This window comes from Bufo gargarizans, chromosome 2 (genome assembly GCF_014858855.1).
Source record: "Bufo gargarizans isolate SCDJY-AF-19 chromosome 2, ASM1485885v1, whole genome shotgun sequence".
Lineage (NCBI taxonomy): Eukaryota > Metazoa > Chordata > Amphibia > Anura > Bufonidae > Bufo > Bufo gargarizans.
This window is the reverse complement of record NC_058081.1, coordinates 704321843-704341808: the sequence shown is the minus strand read 5'-3', so window position 1 is coordinate 704341808 and position 19966 is coordinate 704321843. Positions and strand designations below refer to the sequence as shown.

The 19966-nt window shown below is 48.5% G+C and overlaps 1 protein-coding gene across 2 annotated transcripts in view; it reads right to left on the bottom strand.

The window, feature by feature from the left end:
* IFFO2 (intermediate filament family orphan 2) overlaps window positions 1–19966 on the bottom strand; it is a 52738-nt gene that overhangs the window by 8047 nt on the left and 24725 nt on the right. For both annotated transcript variants that reach the window (XM_044282504.1, XM_044282505.1), the window contains exons 2-6: window positions 14325–14385; window positions 14147–14242; window positions 4740–4880; window positions 3206–3354; window positions 239–359 (exon numbers count right to left, since the gene is read on the bottom strand). In XM_044282504.1, coding sequence (XP_044138439.1) covers window positions 239–359; window positions 3206–3354; window positions 4740–4880; window positions 14147–14242; window positions 14325–14385 — 568 coding nt within the window. The remainder of the gene's footprint in view (window positions 1–238; window positions 360–3205; window positions 3355–4739; window positions 4881–14146; window positions 14243–14324; window positions 14386–19966) is intronic.

The following is a 19966-nucleotide window of genomic DNA, read 5'->3' as shown; positions in this document are numbered from 1 at the left end:
TGGTCTTGTGACGCAAGGGGCTCAGGCCACCGCTGCAGCCAGCAATTGGCTGCGGAAGTGTCAAAGCAGATGTTGACAGCGGGGGACCCAAGCAAAGCAGCCGAAGACAGGGAAGGAAGGTGCCACGACCCAGCGGCAGGGAGTAGGTAAGTACCCATCCCCCCCCCCCCCTGCCCAAGGGTAAACGTAACATAAAGCCTGCTACACCAATACAAGGCTGATGCTCTGCAGTACTGACCTCTTTCTGGACCTCAATGGGGGGATTACAGTTGGAAAAATCTTCCCACAGTAACAAGGTGTCCTCATTTTCTTCCCAGGTCAGACTGTCACAATCGTCGTCAAAATCGTACGTCTCCCGCCTGCGAAAGACAATGGAGAAGAATATTGAACAAGATCCATTTGGTAGAGGTGGACTGTAAGGAATAAAACTGAGGACTCTGGCTATTCTAGATCTGGCCACCTGGTGGCGCTATGACATTAAATGTACTGCAATGCATCCAATATACGTAATGTCTTCTCAACCCCTGAGCGAGATGCGGTGTATCCTGGGTGGGATGCGACATGACAGAGGAATGCGATGACGTCGCCGAGCAAATGTTCATCCCCTCTTAGGCTGCTAAAGTTAACAAAGCCCATCCCAGCAGTCTGTGAAAACCTGGCCTATACCTCATTCAGCTTGCACAGCTGATGGGTTGTTACAATGTGATCAGTCTCCCTTGGGATTAAAATAAATGCAACACAAAGCTCTCTTCTGCCCCGACAGTTCGCTACAAGGCAGCAGTGTCGTCGCAATGTGTCAGCAAACCTTAATTTGTAATAATACAACAGTTTTTCAATGCATTTGACGATTTCATAAAAGTGGAAACGCCCTTTAAATATGGAGTCTGCATAGAAAAGGTCTGTTATCCGTGTCTTGTACATCAGAGGAAGCCATTCACACGACCGTATTTTTGTTCCGCATCCAACCTGCATTTTTTTTTGCGGCTAGGATGCGGATGAAGGACTTATGTATTATTTCAACCGTATTAACTATGTAACTGAAAAAGCGGACAGAACACTGTGTGCTGTCCGCATCCGTATGTCCGTTCCATAGCCCCGCAAAAAAAAAAGACAGAACATGTCCTATTCTTGTCCGTTTTGCAGACAAGGCTAGGCATTGTTACAATGGATCCACACAAAAAAAAAAAAGTAAACGTATTTTTAGCGTGTGAATGCACCCTTATGCACAACATCAGCGCTATTTTGTCACATCATCATAAATCTGGTTACGAATAGGGCGGCACTGCGTGAAGGTATAGGTGCGCGGTTAGCTGCTGCTCACATTGTTTTGATAAAGGCACTTGCATGTGTCGAAACGCACGTCACCTATTCTATGAGTGGCGAATAAACTTGATAATTGCATTATAAAGGCGTGCCGGTTCCCATCATCAGAAATCTGTGATGTCATCAGAGGCCGCAGCATATAAATCCATACAGCACGAGTGAGGTCACCGACTACACAGAAGATACGAAGCACGCCGCCCTCGCCCCGGAGAGATGCCGGCTGTACATCAGCGGCTTGCATTTGGCAGACTATAACCATGATGCATAAGGACGGCCAAAATAAACCAGCAGACAGGACATCGGGGAGGGCGGTATTTTAAGATGTCGTACAGCTTGGTCAGCATTCTTCGAATAAGCTTCCCCCTCCCCCGCAACTGCTGTTCCAGATCCGGGAGAAGCTGCAGACTTGGCCCAGACCTCTAGGACGTCCGCCAGTCACATCCTTTTCCCAGGAAGACGATCACCGTCTGGAATTGTGCTAATCGCAGGAAGCCGAGCCGCGTAATACAGGGGAATTCACTGGAGAATACAGGACGCTCCACGATCCATTGCGGAATCCGATTAGTAGGGTGAACTGGGGTTCTTTTGGCATATTTGCTCCTCGGCCCAGCAACCAGTCTTAAAGGGGTTATCCAGAAATTTGATATTGATGACCTGTTCCTCAGGATAGGACATGAATATCAGATCGGCGGGGGTCCGACAACCTCGACGATCAGCCGTTTGAAGAGGCGGCTGCGCTCACCAGAGCTCCGGTGAGCATGGACAGTCTCTTCACAGCTTACCAAGAACAGCGCCGTCCATTGGATAGTGGCTGTGCTTGGTATTGCAGCTCAGCCATATTCACTTCAAGTGGACCGAGCTGTACCTTTTCCACGTGACCAATGCACGGTGACATCACGTGGCCTAGGAAGAGGTGCTAAGGGCTCATGGAAGTCTGTGGCGTCGTTGAACAGCTTCTCAGCAGGGGTGTCAGGCGGCAGACCACCGCCGATCTGATACTGATGACCTATGGTGAGGATCAATATCAAATCCCCTTTAAGTTGGCCATACATCTTAGATAGCTTTCAGCAAAATGGCAGCCATATTTTATGACCGCCTTCCCATACACGCTCAGCTTGGCAGAGCATGCATGTATGGGGTTAGAAGCTTAAAGGGGTATTCCCATGATGGCAAATATGTAGGATATGCCATTAATGTCAGATAGGAGTGGAACCCACTCCTAGCTCCACAACGGGGCTCCACAACGGGCGCGCCCCCCCCCCCCCAAAAGTGAAGGACCTTGCACTGCGCATGCGTGGCATGCTCTCCATTCATTGCTATGGGAGTTCTGAAAACAGCCAATTGATCTGCTATTTTTAGAAGTCATATAGTGGTGAATGGAGAGCACTCTGCCCATGCACGGCCACCTCTCCAATCAGCGTTACGGGGGATGATAGAAATGGTGGCTGGACTTGTGTGGTGTGCTCTCCTTCACTCGGAGGGGCCCGTTCTGGAGAAAGGAGTGGGTCCCAGAGAAGGAACCTGCAGCCAACTTACATGGATGGCATAGATCGGAGTACTCCTTTAAGCCCATGCTGGACACTTCTGGTGGCAGCTTACATCATCAAGAACAAAAGGATTAGACATGTTAAAATTTAACTGCCCAATCCTTCTAGACATTTGCTGTTGGAGGGAGATTTGGAAGGTCCTCATATACATGGTCAGCCAGTGGGTTCAACAAACATTCATCTAATGTGTATGGTCAAGTTCAGGTCCAGGCTACATCTGGACCGAGCTGAGGTCATGTAAGGAGTAGGGAGGGATTTATTTTGAATATTGGTGAGGGACTAGAGAGGACTCTATTACATAACTAGAAGCCCCCCATCCCCCACCCTGGACTTACAACTGGTTGAACATCCTCTTCATTTCATCCGTTATGTTGAGGGAACAACTGACTTCATCATCCGAGAAGCGCCCAGCGTCCCCGTCCGGCTCTGAGATGTCATCTTCTGTCGTTCGCTTCCGCTCCTTCTTTTTAGACACTGTTCCCACCTTCAGGAAGAGAAGAAGATCGGCAGCTCATGGTTACTACAGAGCGATCTTGACCAACCACCACCAAGATGAGCCTATGGGTTTAAGTGCATTAGCAAGCTGCAAGACTGTGCCACCAGCATTCACCCACAGAGCACATTCAGTGGCAGCCTGGGCTAAGCATGCAGTGAAGAGCGGGATGCATGGTAAAGAGCAAGCCCTGCCGTAGAAAGACCACGACTACTCAAGAAAGAAATACTGACGCAAGGATACAGGACAGGATGGAAAGAACCACAGACACCAAGAAATTGAAGACGAAGTGTATCACTTTACTGATATGCGTCATAGGTTACACCAGCAAGGAGGACACAAAGTGGAGCTGAGAGAGGAGCCTATCCTACCCTCCATAATGAAGGGACCTCACACTAAGCGAAGGGGTGAGCCTAGCCTACCCTCCACTGTAATGAGACCTTACACTAAGCAGGAAGAAGAGCTTAGCCTACCCTCCACCATAAAGAGATGTTACACTAAGAGAAGAGGTGAGCCTAGCCTACCCCTTCACCATGCTGGGACCTTAAATGAGCAGAGAGAGAAGCCTAGCCTACTGTCCATCATGATAGGACTTTACACTGAGGGGAGAGAGAACCCTAGCCTACCATCCACCATTATGGGACCTTAAATGGAGCTGAGAGAGGAGCGTATCCTACTCTCCACCATAAAGAGACTTACACTAAGCAAAGAGGTGAGCCTATCCTAACCTCCACTTTGATGGGACCTTACATGAGCAGAGAGAGAAGACTAGCCTACTGTACCATGATAGGCCCTTACACTGAGGGGAGAAAAATAAATAAAAAATAGCCTACCTTCCACCATGATGGGACCTCACACTAAGCGAAGAGGTGAGCCTAGCCCACCCTTCACTATAATGAGACCTTACACTAAGCGAAGAGGGGAGCCTAGCCTACCCTCCACCATGGCGAGACCTTATGCTAAGCAGATAGAGGAACTTATCCTACCCTCCATCATGATGGGACCTTACACAGAGCCGAGATGAGCCTAGCCTACCCTCCACCATGATGAGATCTTACACTGAGGGGAGAGAGGACCCTAGCCTACCCTCCACCACGACGGGACCTTACACTGAGGGGAGAGAGGACCCTAGCCTACCCTACACCACAATGGGATCTTACACTGAGGGGGGAGAGGACCCTAGCCTAACCTCCACCACGATGGGACCTTACACTGAGTGGAAAGAGGAGCTTAGCCTACCATCCACCACGATGGGACCCTACACTGAGCGGAAAGAGGAGCTTAGCCTAGCCTTCACCATGATGGGACCTTACACTGACGGAGGTCATGTTAACTAAAGAGTGTATGAGCGAGAAGGAGAGGCAAGGCTCTGTCACCTGAAACATCTTGGATACGTCTTCGGAATTGCGCTGCTGTGCTACATCACACAGCTTGGCAGTGATATCAATCCTCCGGCAGATATCCATGTCCACCTTCATAGCTTTTTCCTGGATCTTTGAGTCGAGGTCAGTCATTGGCTGCAGGGGATATTTGTACATTACCTTCTCTAATAAGAATGTCAAGATTTACCCCTGATCATTAACAGAACATCCAGACAGGTTTACCAGAAAAATAATAAAATTTTACATTGCCCTGCTCCAGTCACATCTAGAGCAGCATTCAAAAGTTCTGTTAGATTATGGTTACTAGAGAGCAGTGGGAGCTTAGAGAACCTGCCGGCACTCAAGTCATGTCTGTTTTGGTAACTACATGCATTCCTCCTAATACAATTCTGGAGGACATTTTTCTGTAGAAACCAGTGCTGTCCCTCTGTTATTCTTCCTAGACATTCATGAATTAACAACTGGGTGTTATCAGTTGGGGGTAGGGGGGGGCCTACATGGTCTGACACTGTCCAATCAGTGCTGACAGTGTCAGATTGTGTAGGGACAAATTCCTAGGTGAAAGGTAATAACCAGTTGTCTATTTAGTCAGAAACTGCTAGTAGGAATAACCGAGGGACGGAGATCTAAAACCAGATGCTCCACTTTAAAAAGATTTTCCCATAATCCCCATTTATCACCCATCTACAGGCTAGGGGATAAGCGTCTGATCGATAAGGGTCCGACAGCTAGGACCCCCACCAATCAGGGGGTTCTCGTCCCTGGAACTACTGGAGATTGCTCGCACCTACCGCCTTTCGTGCCCAGCGCCGCCTTTCCAGACTATTGCACCGCCTCCTAATCCTCTGTGCCGCCTCTCGCTCTCCTTCTCCCCCCCCCCCCCTCCTCCTCCTCCTCCTGCTGCTGCTGTAAGATCTCGCGCGTGTGCACAGGGCTCTGAGAGGCTGGCGCCAGAGTGCAGGTCATACCTGGGTTGAGCGAAGTGCCGGCGCATGCGCACTTCGCTTTAAGAAGCCAAATCGAGAAGTCTGCACGGGCACATCAGGCAGAGCCCTGTGCGCACGCGCGAGATCTTACAGCAGGAGGAGGGGGGAGGGAGAGGCGGCACAGAGGATTAGGAGGCGGTGCAAGTAGTCTGAAAAGGTGGCGCTGGGCACGAACGGCAGTGGGTGCGGCCGGCACCTTGCATCCCTTGACATCCCCTTGGGCACCTTATTTCTTTGAGTGACAGGTTAGTAAAACCTGTTTTTTAGCAAAATAAGGCTACGGATCAAATTTAGAAGCCCACATTAGGAATCCTGATGAGGCCCTGAACATCAGCATATGTTTAGCTGACAGGGGTGAAACCTGGTGACAGAATCCCTTTAAGTGACAGCTCCATAGCAAGGGTCCTGGTCATGGCATCGACTACAAAGGTTAGTGAATGCAGCTTTAGGCCTCTTTCACACTTGCGTTGTCCGGATCCGGCGTGTACTCCACTTGCCGGAATTACACGCCGGATCCGGAAAAACGCAAGTGTACTGAAAGCATTTGAAGACGGATCTGTCTTCAAAATGCTTTCAGTGTTACTATGGCAGCCAGGACGCTATTAAAGTCCTGGTTGCCATAGTAGTAGTGGGAGCGGGGGAGCGGTATACTTACAGTCCGCGCGGCTCCCGGGGCGCTCCAGAGTGACGTCAGAGCGCCCCATGCGCATGGATGACGTGCCATGCGATCACGTTATCCATGCGCATGGGGCGCCCTGACGTCACTCTGAAGTGCCCTGGGAGCCGCACGGATGGTAAGTATACCGCTCCCCACTACACTTTACCATGGCTGCCAGGCCTTTAGCGTCCCAGCAGCCATGGTAACCACTCTAAAAAAGCTAAACGTCGGATCCGGCAATGCGCCGAAACGACGTTTAGCTTAAGGCCGGATCCGGATCAATGCCTTTCAATGGGCATTAATTCCGGATCCGGCCTTGCGGCAAGTCTTCAGTTTTTTTGGCCGGAGCAAAAAGCGCAGCATGCTGCGGTATTTTCTCCGGCCAAAAAACGTTCCGTTCCTGAACTGAAGACATCCTGATGCATCCTGAACGGATTTCTCTCCATTCAGAATGCATTAGGATAAAACTGATCAGGATTCTTCCGGCATAGAGCCCCGACGGCGGAACTCTATGCCGGAAGACAAGAACGCAGGTGTGAAAGAGCCCTTAGATGTGACTGGAGGAGCATAAAACATGATGTAACTTAGAACTAGATAAAGTAAACAAAGTATCTACAAAAGTTACCATTCTTCTTACGGAGTTCTGAATTGTAACAAGTGGAGCAGCACTATAGGGAAACGCAACCCGGGCTTTCTGTAGCCCTGGGTATGTGTCTGGGCTACTGTCCAAGGCTCTGCCCTGTAACAAGGGTGTCAAGGACTGTATGTAATAGGTGCTTGTGTTTTTCGTTGCTTAGATGATTACTACAACAGGTAAAGTGTCCACATACACAGGTAATCCAGCCTGCGGCGCCCTGAATAGCCCGAATGCCATTGTGCGGTCACCTCCCTTTTGTCCTTACAAGACGAACTGTCAGCGTGAATGATTATGTAAAGAGGTGTCCTGTATGTAGGGCAGGTCCTCCACCCCCGATACACCCGACTATCCTGCGACTGTACTCAGACACATGAGCAGAGCATGTGACTCCGTCCGGAACGTACAGGCCTCTACACCCCGAGCCCTTCCCACCAAGGCTTATGTAACTTCATTCTACGGTAAGTTACCATCGCAGGTTTACATCCACAACGCATTCGGAAAGTCTTTAGACCCTTTCGCTTTTTTCACACTTTGTTATGTTGTGGCCTATGCAAATAAAATAATGACGTTTTCACCATCATTCTGCAAGGTGGTCATTTACAAAAACGTTAAATCCTGGTCTGTTTCCCCCTTGCGGTGCCAATAGATTCCAATAATTTATGACAAGGCGTGTGTGCCACGTTATAAATTGGGTACACCTCCGGCAGTCCGTGTGCCTTGAGTGGAAACTACTCCAGCCCCTGACCGGAGTCGTTTTCTGGCCGTTCCCAGATATTAAAAAAAAGGCCGATTTGTCAGGGCCCAAGCCCCGGACAGGACCCCACCGATCTGAAGTGTCAAATACGCTTGCAAAAATGCCTCTGTGACAAAATATTGTAAGTATGGGATCTTGTGACTTATGGCAAAAAGTGGCATGGAGGGGGGCAGAGTAAATGACCCCCAAAAGCTTTGCTAATTTATTGGAAAGGAAAAAATCTTGCATTGCTATTAGTTGTTCGAAACTCCTTCCATGTAAGAATTATGGAGGTCGCTGTGCTCTTTGGAACCTTCAGTGCAGCAGAAGAAATGTTTTGTCCCATTCTCCAGATCTGAGCCTCCACAAAATCCATCTCGGAGCTCTACAGGCAGTTCTTTCCTCCGATATGTATAGTCAGCTGTGAGATATGATACAGACAGGGCTGTGTCTTTCCAAATCCTGTCCAATCACCTGAATTTACCACAGGTGTCTCCAATCAAGGTGCAGAGACATCTCAAAAGATGATCAAGAGAAATGGAAGGCCCCAGAGATGTGTCACAGCAGAGGGTCTGAAGACATATGTCCATGCAGAATTTTAGTTTTTTTCTTTTCAATAAGGGCTCATGCACACGACCTTATGCATTTTGTGGCCCGCCAAAAAACTGATGGAGTCAGTGTGTATTCCGTATTTTGTGGAACGGAACAGCTGGCCCTTCATAGAACAGTCCCATCCTTGTCCGTAATACGACAATAATAGGACATGTTTTTTTTGCGGAATGGCAATACGGAACAGGATTGCACACGGAGTAACTTTTTTTGCGGACCCATTGAAATGAATGGTACCGTATACGGTCTGCAAAAAAACATAACGGACATGGAAAGAAAATACGTTCGTGCGCATGAGGCCTAAGTTTGAAAAAATTCTGCCGCTTTCACTTTTTTTATGGGGTATTTAGTCCACATGATCATGCTGGCCGCGCCTAGTGACATCATTAGTGATAACACTGCACGCGGCCAATAAAACTTGAAATGTTTTATTTTAGCAGAAGGCCGCGAAAGGGTCTGAAGACTTTCTGAATACTCAGGTTGGGAAACATGGTCGTGTGTTGGCCACATCTCCTGGACCGGCGGTCAGTGTGGGAGATGCAGCCAACACACGGGCCATGTTTCCCACCCTGAGCACGATCGTGTGTCAGACCCTACTCTACAAATCATGGTTTACACTCCATTCACATCCAGAGCTGCATTCACAGTTCTGCAGCTTTCTAAGATCCCTGCTTGGTGTCGGTGAATAAAAACAGCAAGAAGATGAAAGGCCATCCTGCTCACAAGGCCGAGGAGCTAGTTGCAGCGTATCAGTTTTTAGGTAGCCTATGGTCTAAGACAAGAGAGAGACTTGTGCTGCTGTGTTGAAGGGGATTACTTTACATAATGTAAAGTAATCCCCTTCAAGTGTCTGATGGATGGTGGTCCCATCACTGGTTAGGGGTCGTGTCCCCGTCAAAAAGCTGGTGCGGCATTTCAGCATGGGCACTGCCCTCCATTCAAACACTATAGGATGGACGGAGTTGCTTTCAGGCCCATAGAGTTTGAGTGGAACGGCAGTGCACAGTCTCGACCACCTTGTGAATTAAACAAGGGACATGGGACCCCGAAACTTGTGAGGGTCCCAGAGGCCAGACCTCACCTATCCAACATGTATCTCTTTGAAATTAAAGGGCATCTGTCAGCAGTTTTGTCCCCATGACACTGACTGACCTGTTACATGTGCACTTGGCGGCTGAAGGCATCTGTGTTGGTCCCATGTCCATATGTGTCCGCATTGCTGAGAAGAATGATGTTTTTCTACATGCAAATAAGCCTCTAGGAGCAACGGGGGCGTTGCCATTACACCTAGAGGCTCTGCTCTCTCTGCAACTGCTGTGCCCTCTGCACTTTGACAGGACCAGGCGGTGTAAATATGATCACACCTAACCCTGTCAAAGTGCAGAGGGCTCGGACAGTTGCAGAGAGAGCTGAGCCTCTAGGTGTAATAGCAACGCCCCCGTTGCTCCTAGAGGCTAATTTGCATATATTAACACATCATTGTGACCAACACAGATGCCTTCAGCTGCCAAGCGCACATGTAACAGGTCAGCCAGTGTCATAGGTACAAAACTGCTGACAGATGCCCTTTAAAGAGGCTGCGCCAGAACGATAATTTATTGTATACCCAACTTAGTCTGTTATACTGTAACAAACCCTCAGCTGTGTGAGCAGGATGTGGTTTGCATGCATTGCCACAGAGTCCATGGTACGGCAGGATTTTAAAGAATGGAGTTTTTACAGGACCCTGCGAACCGATTCCAAATGGCAACAAGCACATTTGTAAATGCAGCTTTGGATGGGATTGGAGAACAAAAGAGGCGGTAAATGGAGACCAATCATTTTCAGGGTTAGAGATATACTGACAATGAAGAGGTTTAGAGCGTCTTCCAAGGTAAAGCCCGCGAGGCCATGAGCCTTGAATGACTCCACAAACCGCACAAAAGGTAAAAATAGAAAGAAAAACCTAATGACTGATGACCTGGAACAGAGACAATGGAGCCTTGTCCGCGATAATCTGACTATTAACTCCTTCAGGACTAGGCTGCAGGCTTACAAAGTCCAGACCCCGATGCGGGATGATCAAATCCCAGGACTATTTCCTATAATCGGCTCGTAGAGGAGATAACGCAGCAGACGGACACTGGGAGAGCAGACAGACGTTTCCTTCTGGTTAACCTGACGCCGATCACAGCCGGGGAACGAGCCATTACTCATGCTATTGTTTCTCTTGGCGGAGAATCCGAATATGGCTTCAGTTTTCATCTGAGAACCCGTTAACTAGATCATGGCCAGAAGAGGTTTTAGAAAGCCCCGATTCACTGATCCCAAAACTGAAGACAAGGGGTAGATGGGAGAGCCAGCACCTAGGGATGGGGGCATGTGAAGCCCCTCTATCACCCATAGGGGAGACCCTGGCATGCTTGCTGAAAGCGGGAGGTTGTGCGGACCACCATGTGCCGTACATCAGGTACCCCAGCCGATCATGAGGAGCTCATTGTAATGAAAGGGGTCGTCCAAGGAGGGCATCTCCCTTCACAGTGCAAAACTAAACCCCCCTCCTATACCGTTCCCATAGCATTCACGCCCCAAACTGAAGGTGGCCATAAACATTAGATAGCCTGCAGCTACTCCGTCCGCCCCCCTACATTCACATGTTCTCCATTAGATGGAGTAGAGTAAGCTGGGCACCTCTGGCGGCGGCTTCGATCTTTGGACGACAACGGGATCGGACATATTGAAATCAAACATGTCCGATCCTTCTTCTCCTCGACAGCTACCAGTAGAAGAGAGTTAGAACATCTCCATACACGTTAGATTCGGACAACATATATCCTAATGTGTATGGCAGGTATCATATGAAGGGGGGGGGGGGGGTTAGTGTCTATTCACACGTCAGCAAGATGGCTCCGCAATTTTGCAGAACAGGTGCAGACCCATTCATTTTCAATGGGACTGGAATGTGCTGTTCGCATCCGCACAAAAGTAGAACACGTCCGGACAAGAAAAGGCATTTTCTATGAGAGTTCCGGCGATGTGCGGATCCGCAAAACACATATGGACGTGTGAATGGATGGCATGTGAATAGATGGCGTCCGTGCGCGTTCCGCAATTTGCGGAACGGCATGGACAGCCTTTAATATAACTGCCTATTCTTGTCCGCAAAGCGCAGACAAGAATAGGACAGGTTATATTTTTTTTGTGGGGCAACGGAACGGAGCAACGGATGCGGACAGCACACGGAGTGCTGTCCGCATCTTTTGTGGCCCTATTGAAGCGAATGGGTCCGCATCCGAGCCGATGCAGAACCAAAACGGCCGTGTGCATGAGGCCTTAGTGAAAGACGAATGGTTTTTAAAGTTTACTGTAAAGAAAGTATAAAAAAGGCTCGTCGGTTAAAAGTAACTGGCAAACAGCGAGGAAGGGGTAAACTAATAAAACCAGTAACGCTTATTGGTTTCCAGAAAAGGTGTCCATGTACCACAAGGGACCACTGCAGCCAATCACTGGTATATGGTACGAGACTGGTGGCATATCACCAAGAAAAACTGGACCAATGGTGGTGCTGGAGCAGAGGGGGGTTTGAACCAGTAAGAATAGGTTTTTTTTAAACTCAGACTGCCCCTTTAAAGAGGTTGTTCGATTTTATTTATCTTGATGACCCATCATGCCTTCACAAGACCTAGGTGCACCTCAGCCTCATTCAAGTGAATCCCCCTGAACTGCAATACCAGGCGCAGCCACTACACAATGTATGGCGCTGTGCTTAGTAAACCACAAGGTGGTCACCGAAACACCCTGGCTTCTTCAAACAGCTGATCACCAATTCTGAGGATTGCCAATATTAAATATTTGAAAAACCCCTTTAAAGAGGACCTTTCACCTGGAAAAACATTGTGAACTAAGTATCCTGACATATACAGCGGCGCCCGGGGATCTCACTGCACTTACTATCCCTGGGCGCCGCTCCGTTCTCCTGCTGTGCCCTCCGGTATCTTCGCTCACTTTGTTATAGTAGGCGGAGTCTGCCCTTGTTCTGCTGGGCGTCTCCTTCTCCCATGCTGTAGTGCTGGCCAATCGCAGCGCAGAGCTCACAGCCTGGGAGGTTTTTTTTCTCCCAGGCTGTGAACTCTGCGCTGCGATTGGCCAGCACTACAGCAGGGGAGAAGGAGACGCCCAGCAGAACAAGGGCAGACTCCGCCTACTATAACCAAGTGAGCGAAGATACCGGAGGGCACAGCGGCCGAACGGGCCACTTAGTTCACAATGTTTTTCGAGGTGAAAATGTACTCTTTAAAGAGGACCTTTCATCAGTTTGTACTTTCTAAAATCAATACCTCACTTTGTAGGCCAAGATTAGGAGATGGTGAACAATTTTTTCTCAATGGCCGTGGCACAGTCTGCTGCGATTGGACATCTCACAGCCAGGGAGAAGGAGACGCCCCCTGAGAAACACTGCCGTCTCCTCCTCCCTATACTGATGCTATTGATTAGCATAGAGGGCGCCAAAACAGAACGGGAGGCAGAGTGCCGCAACAGAGGAGCAGATCAGTTTAAAAAGAAAAAATTATAATTGCGCGATGACATCACCTAATCTTGGCCTACAACATGAGGTATTGATTTTAGTACAAATTGATGAAAGGTCCTCTTTAAAGGCTATGTACACCTTCGGAGGCAATTTTATTTTTTCATGATTGCATGTTACTCATTTTTGGCTAAAATTGTCCTTTATTAAAAATATTGAGCTGTTCTGTCACAAAGGTATACCGTTTGTCAAGCTGTGTGACTGGTATTTTCACTTTCACTTTGTGCCCGGTCATCTAATAATCCATATCTCTAAACCTCTAAGAGGTCATAAAACACGTATTTAAGCCACAGTCTTATCAGTAAGATAAGAACTGAGCTATAATGAGCGTTTAGAATGTCAGAGAGCAGAGATAAGGAGCCCGTCAGCTCCTGGTCTGATGAAGCAGAGAGAAAATCCACAGGCTGCTACTAGAGCATCTCAGCTCTGTACAGAAAAAAGGGCTCCATATTTTTAATAAAGACCAATTCCAAAAAATGTTTTAGCTCAAAATAAGTACAATGCAATACTACAAAAGAAAGTTGCCCCCAAAAAGGTGTACATAGCCTTTAAGCTTTCTATAATTAACAGGGTTCAGGGGCAATCGGCACTTTGGACAAAACTTGTTACAATTGTATCTAGTCTAGACAAGCAGCCTGCACTCCAGACAAATTGTAACCAACAACCAGGTCAAGAAAGGAATCTGCGCTGCCTGAAGTGTTCAGCTCACAGAGAATTGCCTAGACTGGATACGATTGTAACAAACCCTCAGCTGTGAAAAGTCAGGAAGGATCTGTGTATTAGAAATGTGTTGAACTGTTCACTAGGAAAGCTGAGAAAACCCCAAGTTAAATATCAGCAATTAAATCGATGATGGATTTACAGGACTACTTTACAGGAGATGGACCGGATAGTAATTGTAGATGGGCTGCAGCGACTACCCACAGAAGAGTGTCAGCTCACATGCTCCGTCCTGGATGCCTGCAGAGACGCCTTCATGCATGTAGCATCGGTTAGTCACACACAGCAAACAGTGTTCCTTCTCAGGGTCGTCCACCACAAACCTAAACCCAAGATGCAATGAGCCCATTCAAGTGCCAGACCGGCTAATGGACAAGCGGGGTGAGTGGTCTATAACGAGGGGGTGGGATGAGATACCATTACAGCTCAGTATCTCCCACAGAAGAAGCGGTGAAGGTTAAACATTCGGCAGTGATCACATGGATGGGACTTACATCACTCATCAGACCCTTGAAGACCACCAGCTCGGACTTCAGCCGCTCGATCTTCTCGTTGAGCTCATCATGGACACTATAAGCCTCTTGGGCCTCCTGAGGGAAACAACGAGGAGCCATGAAAGCCGCGTTTACACCTCCGTCGGGAGAACGTCTCTGCAGGCTCCCCATCACTTACCTCTTGGAGGGTCTCCACCATGGATTGTAGGTTTGACCTCTTGGCCAACTCTTCCTCCCACCTGCAAAGAGAAAAAAACAAAAACAAAACAGTAAGGAAACTGGTGAAAGGTTGGACACACACTTCAGGATCATTTTATATCTAGTTACATCAGGCATATCCAAACTGTGGCCCTCCAGCTGTTGCAAAACTACAACTCCCAGCATGCCTGGATAGCTTAAAGCTATTAGGGCATGCTGGGAGTTGTAGTTTTGCAACAGCTGGAGGGCCACAGTTTGGACATGCCTGATCTGCGGTTCTCTCAGGCTGTAGTAGCTCCTGCTGGTTCAGTGTCTGCAGTACAGAGGCCTCCAATCAATGGCTGCAGGGAGCTCCAAAACCTCTACATCTCCTCCAGGGCAACGTTATTAGGTGTCATGCACACGGCACCATCTGTGCAGCTGCCATAATAGATCCAAACCCATTCAGCTTGAGGATCAGCATGTCGAAATTCGACGCACACACACACCACTTTCGCCCGTGACAAACGAACCTGAGCCGGACATCTTACAATACAAGGATCTCCAGGAATCGGAGGTTCTAATGTGTATGGACTCCTTAAAGGGTTACTCCAGCTTATAAAAGTCACTATTCGAATTAGCCAGCACAGCACTGACGTTGGAGCGAAAAAGGACACGCCTGCGCCCCGCTCCATTCCAGCGCTGGGAAGTCCAGTCTGGATACTTCAAATTCCTGGCCTGTGCACATCTGGACAGGGTCACATGCACTACTGCAGCCGACCACTGGCCTGACCCGGGACATGTCTCCAAGCGGCATATGACCCAGCAGCGCCGCTTGGAGCCAAAACAGAGCATCAGGGAGCAAGTGAGGGGCTTTACGATCAGCACTCTACCGGCCAAATTGATATAAAAACTGGAATAACCCTTTAAGTAAAGCACATGTCATACAAAAAAGCCGGCGTGGACTGCAGCCGTCACAGGATGGCTAGTTAAAAAAAAAAAAAAAAAAAGCCATAAGGGGCTGTCCGGGATTCAAAAAACAGCCCCACACCTGTCCTTAGGTGATGTGTGGTACTGCAGCTCATCCTCATTCACTTCAATGGAGCTGAAATATCTATGGAGGAGACAAAGCCAACACTCAAGCCCCAATCAATGCGTTCCCATCGATACGTATTCCGGGGCGGGTCACCTACACAGGGCCCGTCCATCGATCCTGTGACGCCATTACACAGCAAGAGAAAGATCACGCATGTGGATACAAATTGGGGGGGGGGGGGGGGGGGGGGACATCTTACATTTCTCTCATGAACCAGGAAGCTCAGGATGAATTACACTATAGGCCAGTGATGGTTAACCTCGCTCCAGCTCCAGCTGTTGTGAAACCTCGACTCCCAACATGCTCCATTCATTTCTATGGAGTTATGAGAACAGCCAAGCAAGAGTACATCATGGGAGTTGTAGTTTTACCAGAGCTGGAGTGCCGGGGGAGGGGGGGGGGGGTCAGCCCATCACTGCTATAGGTTCTGGCCTGGGCTCGGTGCAGGGAATTGTAGGACAGGACAGGAGACAGAGACCATTAATGGCGACTACATGATGGACGCTCCTATTCGACTATAAAGGACGTTTAGGGAAGCTGATAATCATGGACGTTTTCTGCTCCAGATTCTGTTTCGAGCACAGACTAAATTTAGAAAAGTCTTTCAGAGTCAAGAAAGAAGAAGATGAAGAGATCGCCTTCCTCAGCTCTTGGACGGCTTCCAATCCCCCAGGAGGGCGGCAGTCCGTGGCTCCATATTGCGGCATCTGAAATGTCTCTATTTTAGCCGCATTCCAGGCATTTTATGAGCAAATGATTTATCAGAGAGTGGAGACTGATGCAATATTCACAAGGGGGAAAGAGACGGAGCGCAGCTCTGGAGGACACTGCCGCTCACGCATTATTCCACAGGCAGGCTGCATCCTAAAAAAGAACCTACACGGATCGCTGGTGGAGGAGACCAAGTGACCAACAAGGGGGGGGGGAGGTGGGCGCGGGAGGAGAAGAACTGCATCCTAAAAAGAACCTACACGGATCGCTGGTGGAAGAGACAAAGTGACCAACAAAAGGGGGGGGGGGGGGGAGAGAAGAACTGTATCCTAAAAAGAACCTACCCCAGTCACTGGTGGAAGAGACCAAGTCACTAGCAACAGGGGGCTGTAAATCAGTTCTTGCACTATGTCCAAAACTGTAAAAGGCATCTGTCAGCAGTTTTGTACCTATGACACTGGCTGACCCGTTACATGCACGCTTAGCAGCTGAATTCATCTGTTTTGGTCCCATGTTCCTATGTGCCCGCATTGCTTGTTTTAATATATGCAAATGAGCCTCTAGGAGCAACAGGGGCGTTACCATTACACCTAGAGGCTCTGCTCTCTCTGCAACTGCCAGCGCCCTCTGCACTTGGAATTGACTTCAGGAGAAGTCAGGGCCAGGTGTGACCACATTTATACTGCCTGGCCCTGTCAAAGTGCAGAGGGCAAGAGAGCTGAGCCTCTAGGTGTAATGGTAACGCCCCCGTTGCTCCTAGAGGCTCATTTGCATATATTAAAACATCATTTTTCTCAGCAATGCGGGCACATAGGAACATGGGACCAACACAGATGCCTTCAGCTGCCAAGTGCAAATGGAACAGGTCAGCCGGTGTCAAAGGTACAAAACTGCTGACAGATGCCCTTTATAATGTAGTTCTACGCTCCAGTACACACAGGCCCACATTTTGGCGACTTTGGTGCGAGACATACTTTGCATAACCGAAGATCACAAAGTGACTTGAGTCATCACAACCGCGGAAATGCCCCAAATTTGCAAAACGGCCACCTTAGGTACTCCAGGGCGGCAGGTACAATACCCTGCACAAAGGGCGGATATTAACGGCCTTGCACGGCAGTGTTTTCTGAGGACGGCGTTTGCCGAGCCCTGCAGGAAGGGACATGGGCGCAGCGTCAGCTTCTAGATTCCCTTTGATAAATGACAAGCAGAATTAAAATGATAAGCGGCTCAGGCATGCTATGTAACATTCCTGCCGCTCATGACTAACCCCCAGCAAGAAGCACCTTGTTCACACATTACACACAGTGCTGGAATGTAAGTAATCAGCACGAACCCCTGAGGAGGGCGACACTTCCCGAATACAACACAAATACTGCGCTAAACACAGGACGTCACCAGGAGGTACACAATAATATGGTAACCAACAACAAGCTGAACCCATGATATAGTCTCTATGTAACATATAGCAGGATGACTGTACATACATTACTTATCCTGTACTGATCCTGAGTTACATCCTGCATTATACTCCAGAGCTGCACTCACTATTCTGCTGGTGCAGTCACTGTGTACATACATTACATTACTTATCCTGTACTGATCCAGTTACATCCTGTATTATACTCCAGAGCTGTGCTCACTATTCTGCTGGTGCAGTCACTGTGTACAAACATTACTTATCCTGTACTGATCCAGTTACATCCTGTATTATACCCCAGAGCTGCACTCACTATTCTGCTGGTGGAGTCATTGTGTACATACATTACTTATCCTGTACTGATCCAGTTACATCCTGTATTATACTCCAGAGCTGTACTCACTGTGTATATACATTACATTACTTATCCTGTACTGATCCTGAGTTACATCCTGTATTATACTCCAGAGCTGTACTCACTATTCTGCTGGTGTAGTCACTGTGTATATACATTACATTACTTATCCTGTACTGATCCTGAGTTACATCCTGTATTACACTCCAGAGCTGCACTCACTATTCTGCTGGTGCAGTCACTGTGTACATACATTACATTACTTATCCTGTACTGATCCAGTTACATCCTGTATTATACTCCAGAGCTGTACTCACTATTCTGCTGGTGCAGTCACTGTGTACAGACATTACTTATCCTTTATTTATCTGGGGCTGCAGCCGGCATTATACTTCAAGGCTGCGCTCTACCAACATCCTCTGCTTGTTCAGTGTCTGCACGGAGCCAGTCTCAGTCTTCACACTAGGCACTGTACAGTCTTCTCCATTACAGAGAGATAGCTGCCCCCTTCATTGTAGAGACTCGGTTTAGCTGTTGCAGGTGTTAATGGACAAGCTTTCTGATGGCTTCCACAGCGCAGATTGGAAACTATGCCCAAGGCTCAAGTATCCTCTATATCGGCGGAGGGCGCGGTCTGTCACATTCATCAGCAGGTGGCCTTCAGTACAATATTGTATTTTGGGGGGCGACAATCTTTAGTACAGAGACCTGCAAGAACTGCTGTCCGCACCGCTGGTAATCCCATTGTACAGGCGGTCAGCGCTCTAAGCGTCCGCCAGTCCTCGCAGTCTTGTAATCACAGGCCGCCGAGCCGCCAGCTGCTGAATTTTAATCCAAGCTGCATTTCCTGGACGATGTCCAAAGGAAGCATTAAACTGATAAGAGCCCCTCCTCGCCGGCCGTAAATCACTGCTCAGCAAGGGCACCTGGCCTGCCGATGGCGGACTGGGAATACGACCTACCTGTGCAGTCATCGCATGCGAAGGCCGGCAGCCTGGCACGGGAAGTTAACCCCTTCCCTGCCCTCCTACAACTGAGCATGCCGTACAGCTTAGGACTCATGCACGCAACCGCAAGTATTCCGCGGTCTGCAAACCGAAATATAGATACTGGTGGCGTGCATGCCGCATTTTCCTCGGGCCCCATAGTCAAAACGTCTGTTCTGTCTATTATTTTTTTTCCAGGACAGACATGCAGATAACACGCAATGCGCTGAAGTTTTTGCAGAAATTAAAATCGGTCTAATGCGTAACAAATGTAGCGCGGTTGCAAAAAGACCTCGTTCTATTTTTTTTTTTTTTTTTTTTTTTTTTTGGCGGTGTTACAGAACGGACATATATATGCGTGAAGTTGTATGAATGCACTTGAAAGGACTGTCTGGAACTTGTACTTTTAAAGCAGGACCCCACCTAAGGCTACTTTCACACTAGAGTTTCTATTTTCCAGTTTCCGTTATGCAGGGGGGGGTCCTCTCCTGCATAACGGGGACGGATCCGTTTTGCAGCCCATAGACTTCTATATGACGGAATGAATAACAGAATGCCTCTAAAGGCATCCAGTCATAGAATTGCGTTATGGTCTGTGGTAGCGGAATTCACCTTTTACCAGTAAACGAAGCGTGAACGAATTTCAAAATATGAAATCAGCTCATCTCTAGTTATTTGATTTAAGGGCCATAATGAAAATATGTTTTTTTGGGGGGGGGGGGGGGGGTTAGGCAGACAACCCCTTCAGACCATAGGCATTTGTAGATTTAGGCATCCAGAGGAACCAGTCTATATACGGCCCGAGGCCGGGAACCTCCTCACATTCCAGCCCCGGGATATTTACCAGACAGCTGCAGCGTGAAATTCATCGACATACCATCTAAGCCGAAATCTTACAAGGGATCCTTGCAGGAAATGAGAACCCCCGACTGCGTAACCAAGAAGGGAACGCGTTGGGGTCCATTCACACGTCTGGATGAGTTTTGCAGATCCGTAAAAACACAGACACCGGCACTGTGCGTTCCGCATTTTGCGGACATCACCGACACTCTTATAGAATATCCCTTTTCTTGTC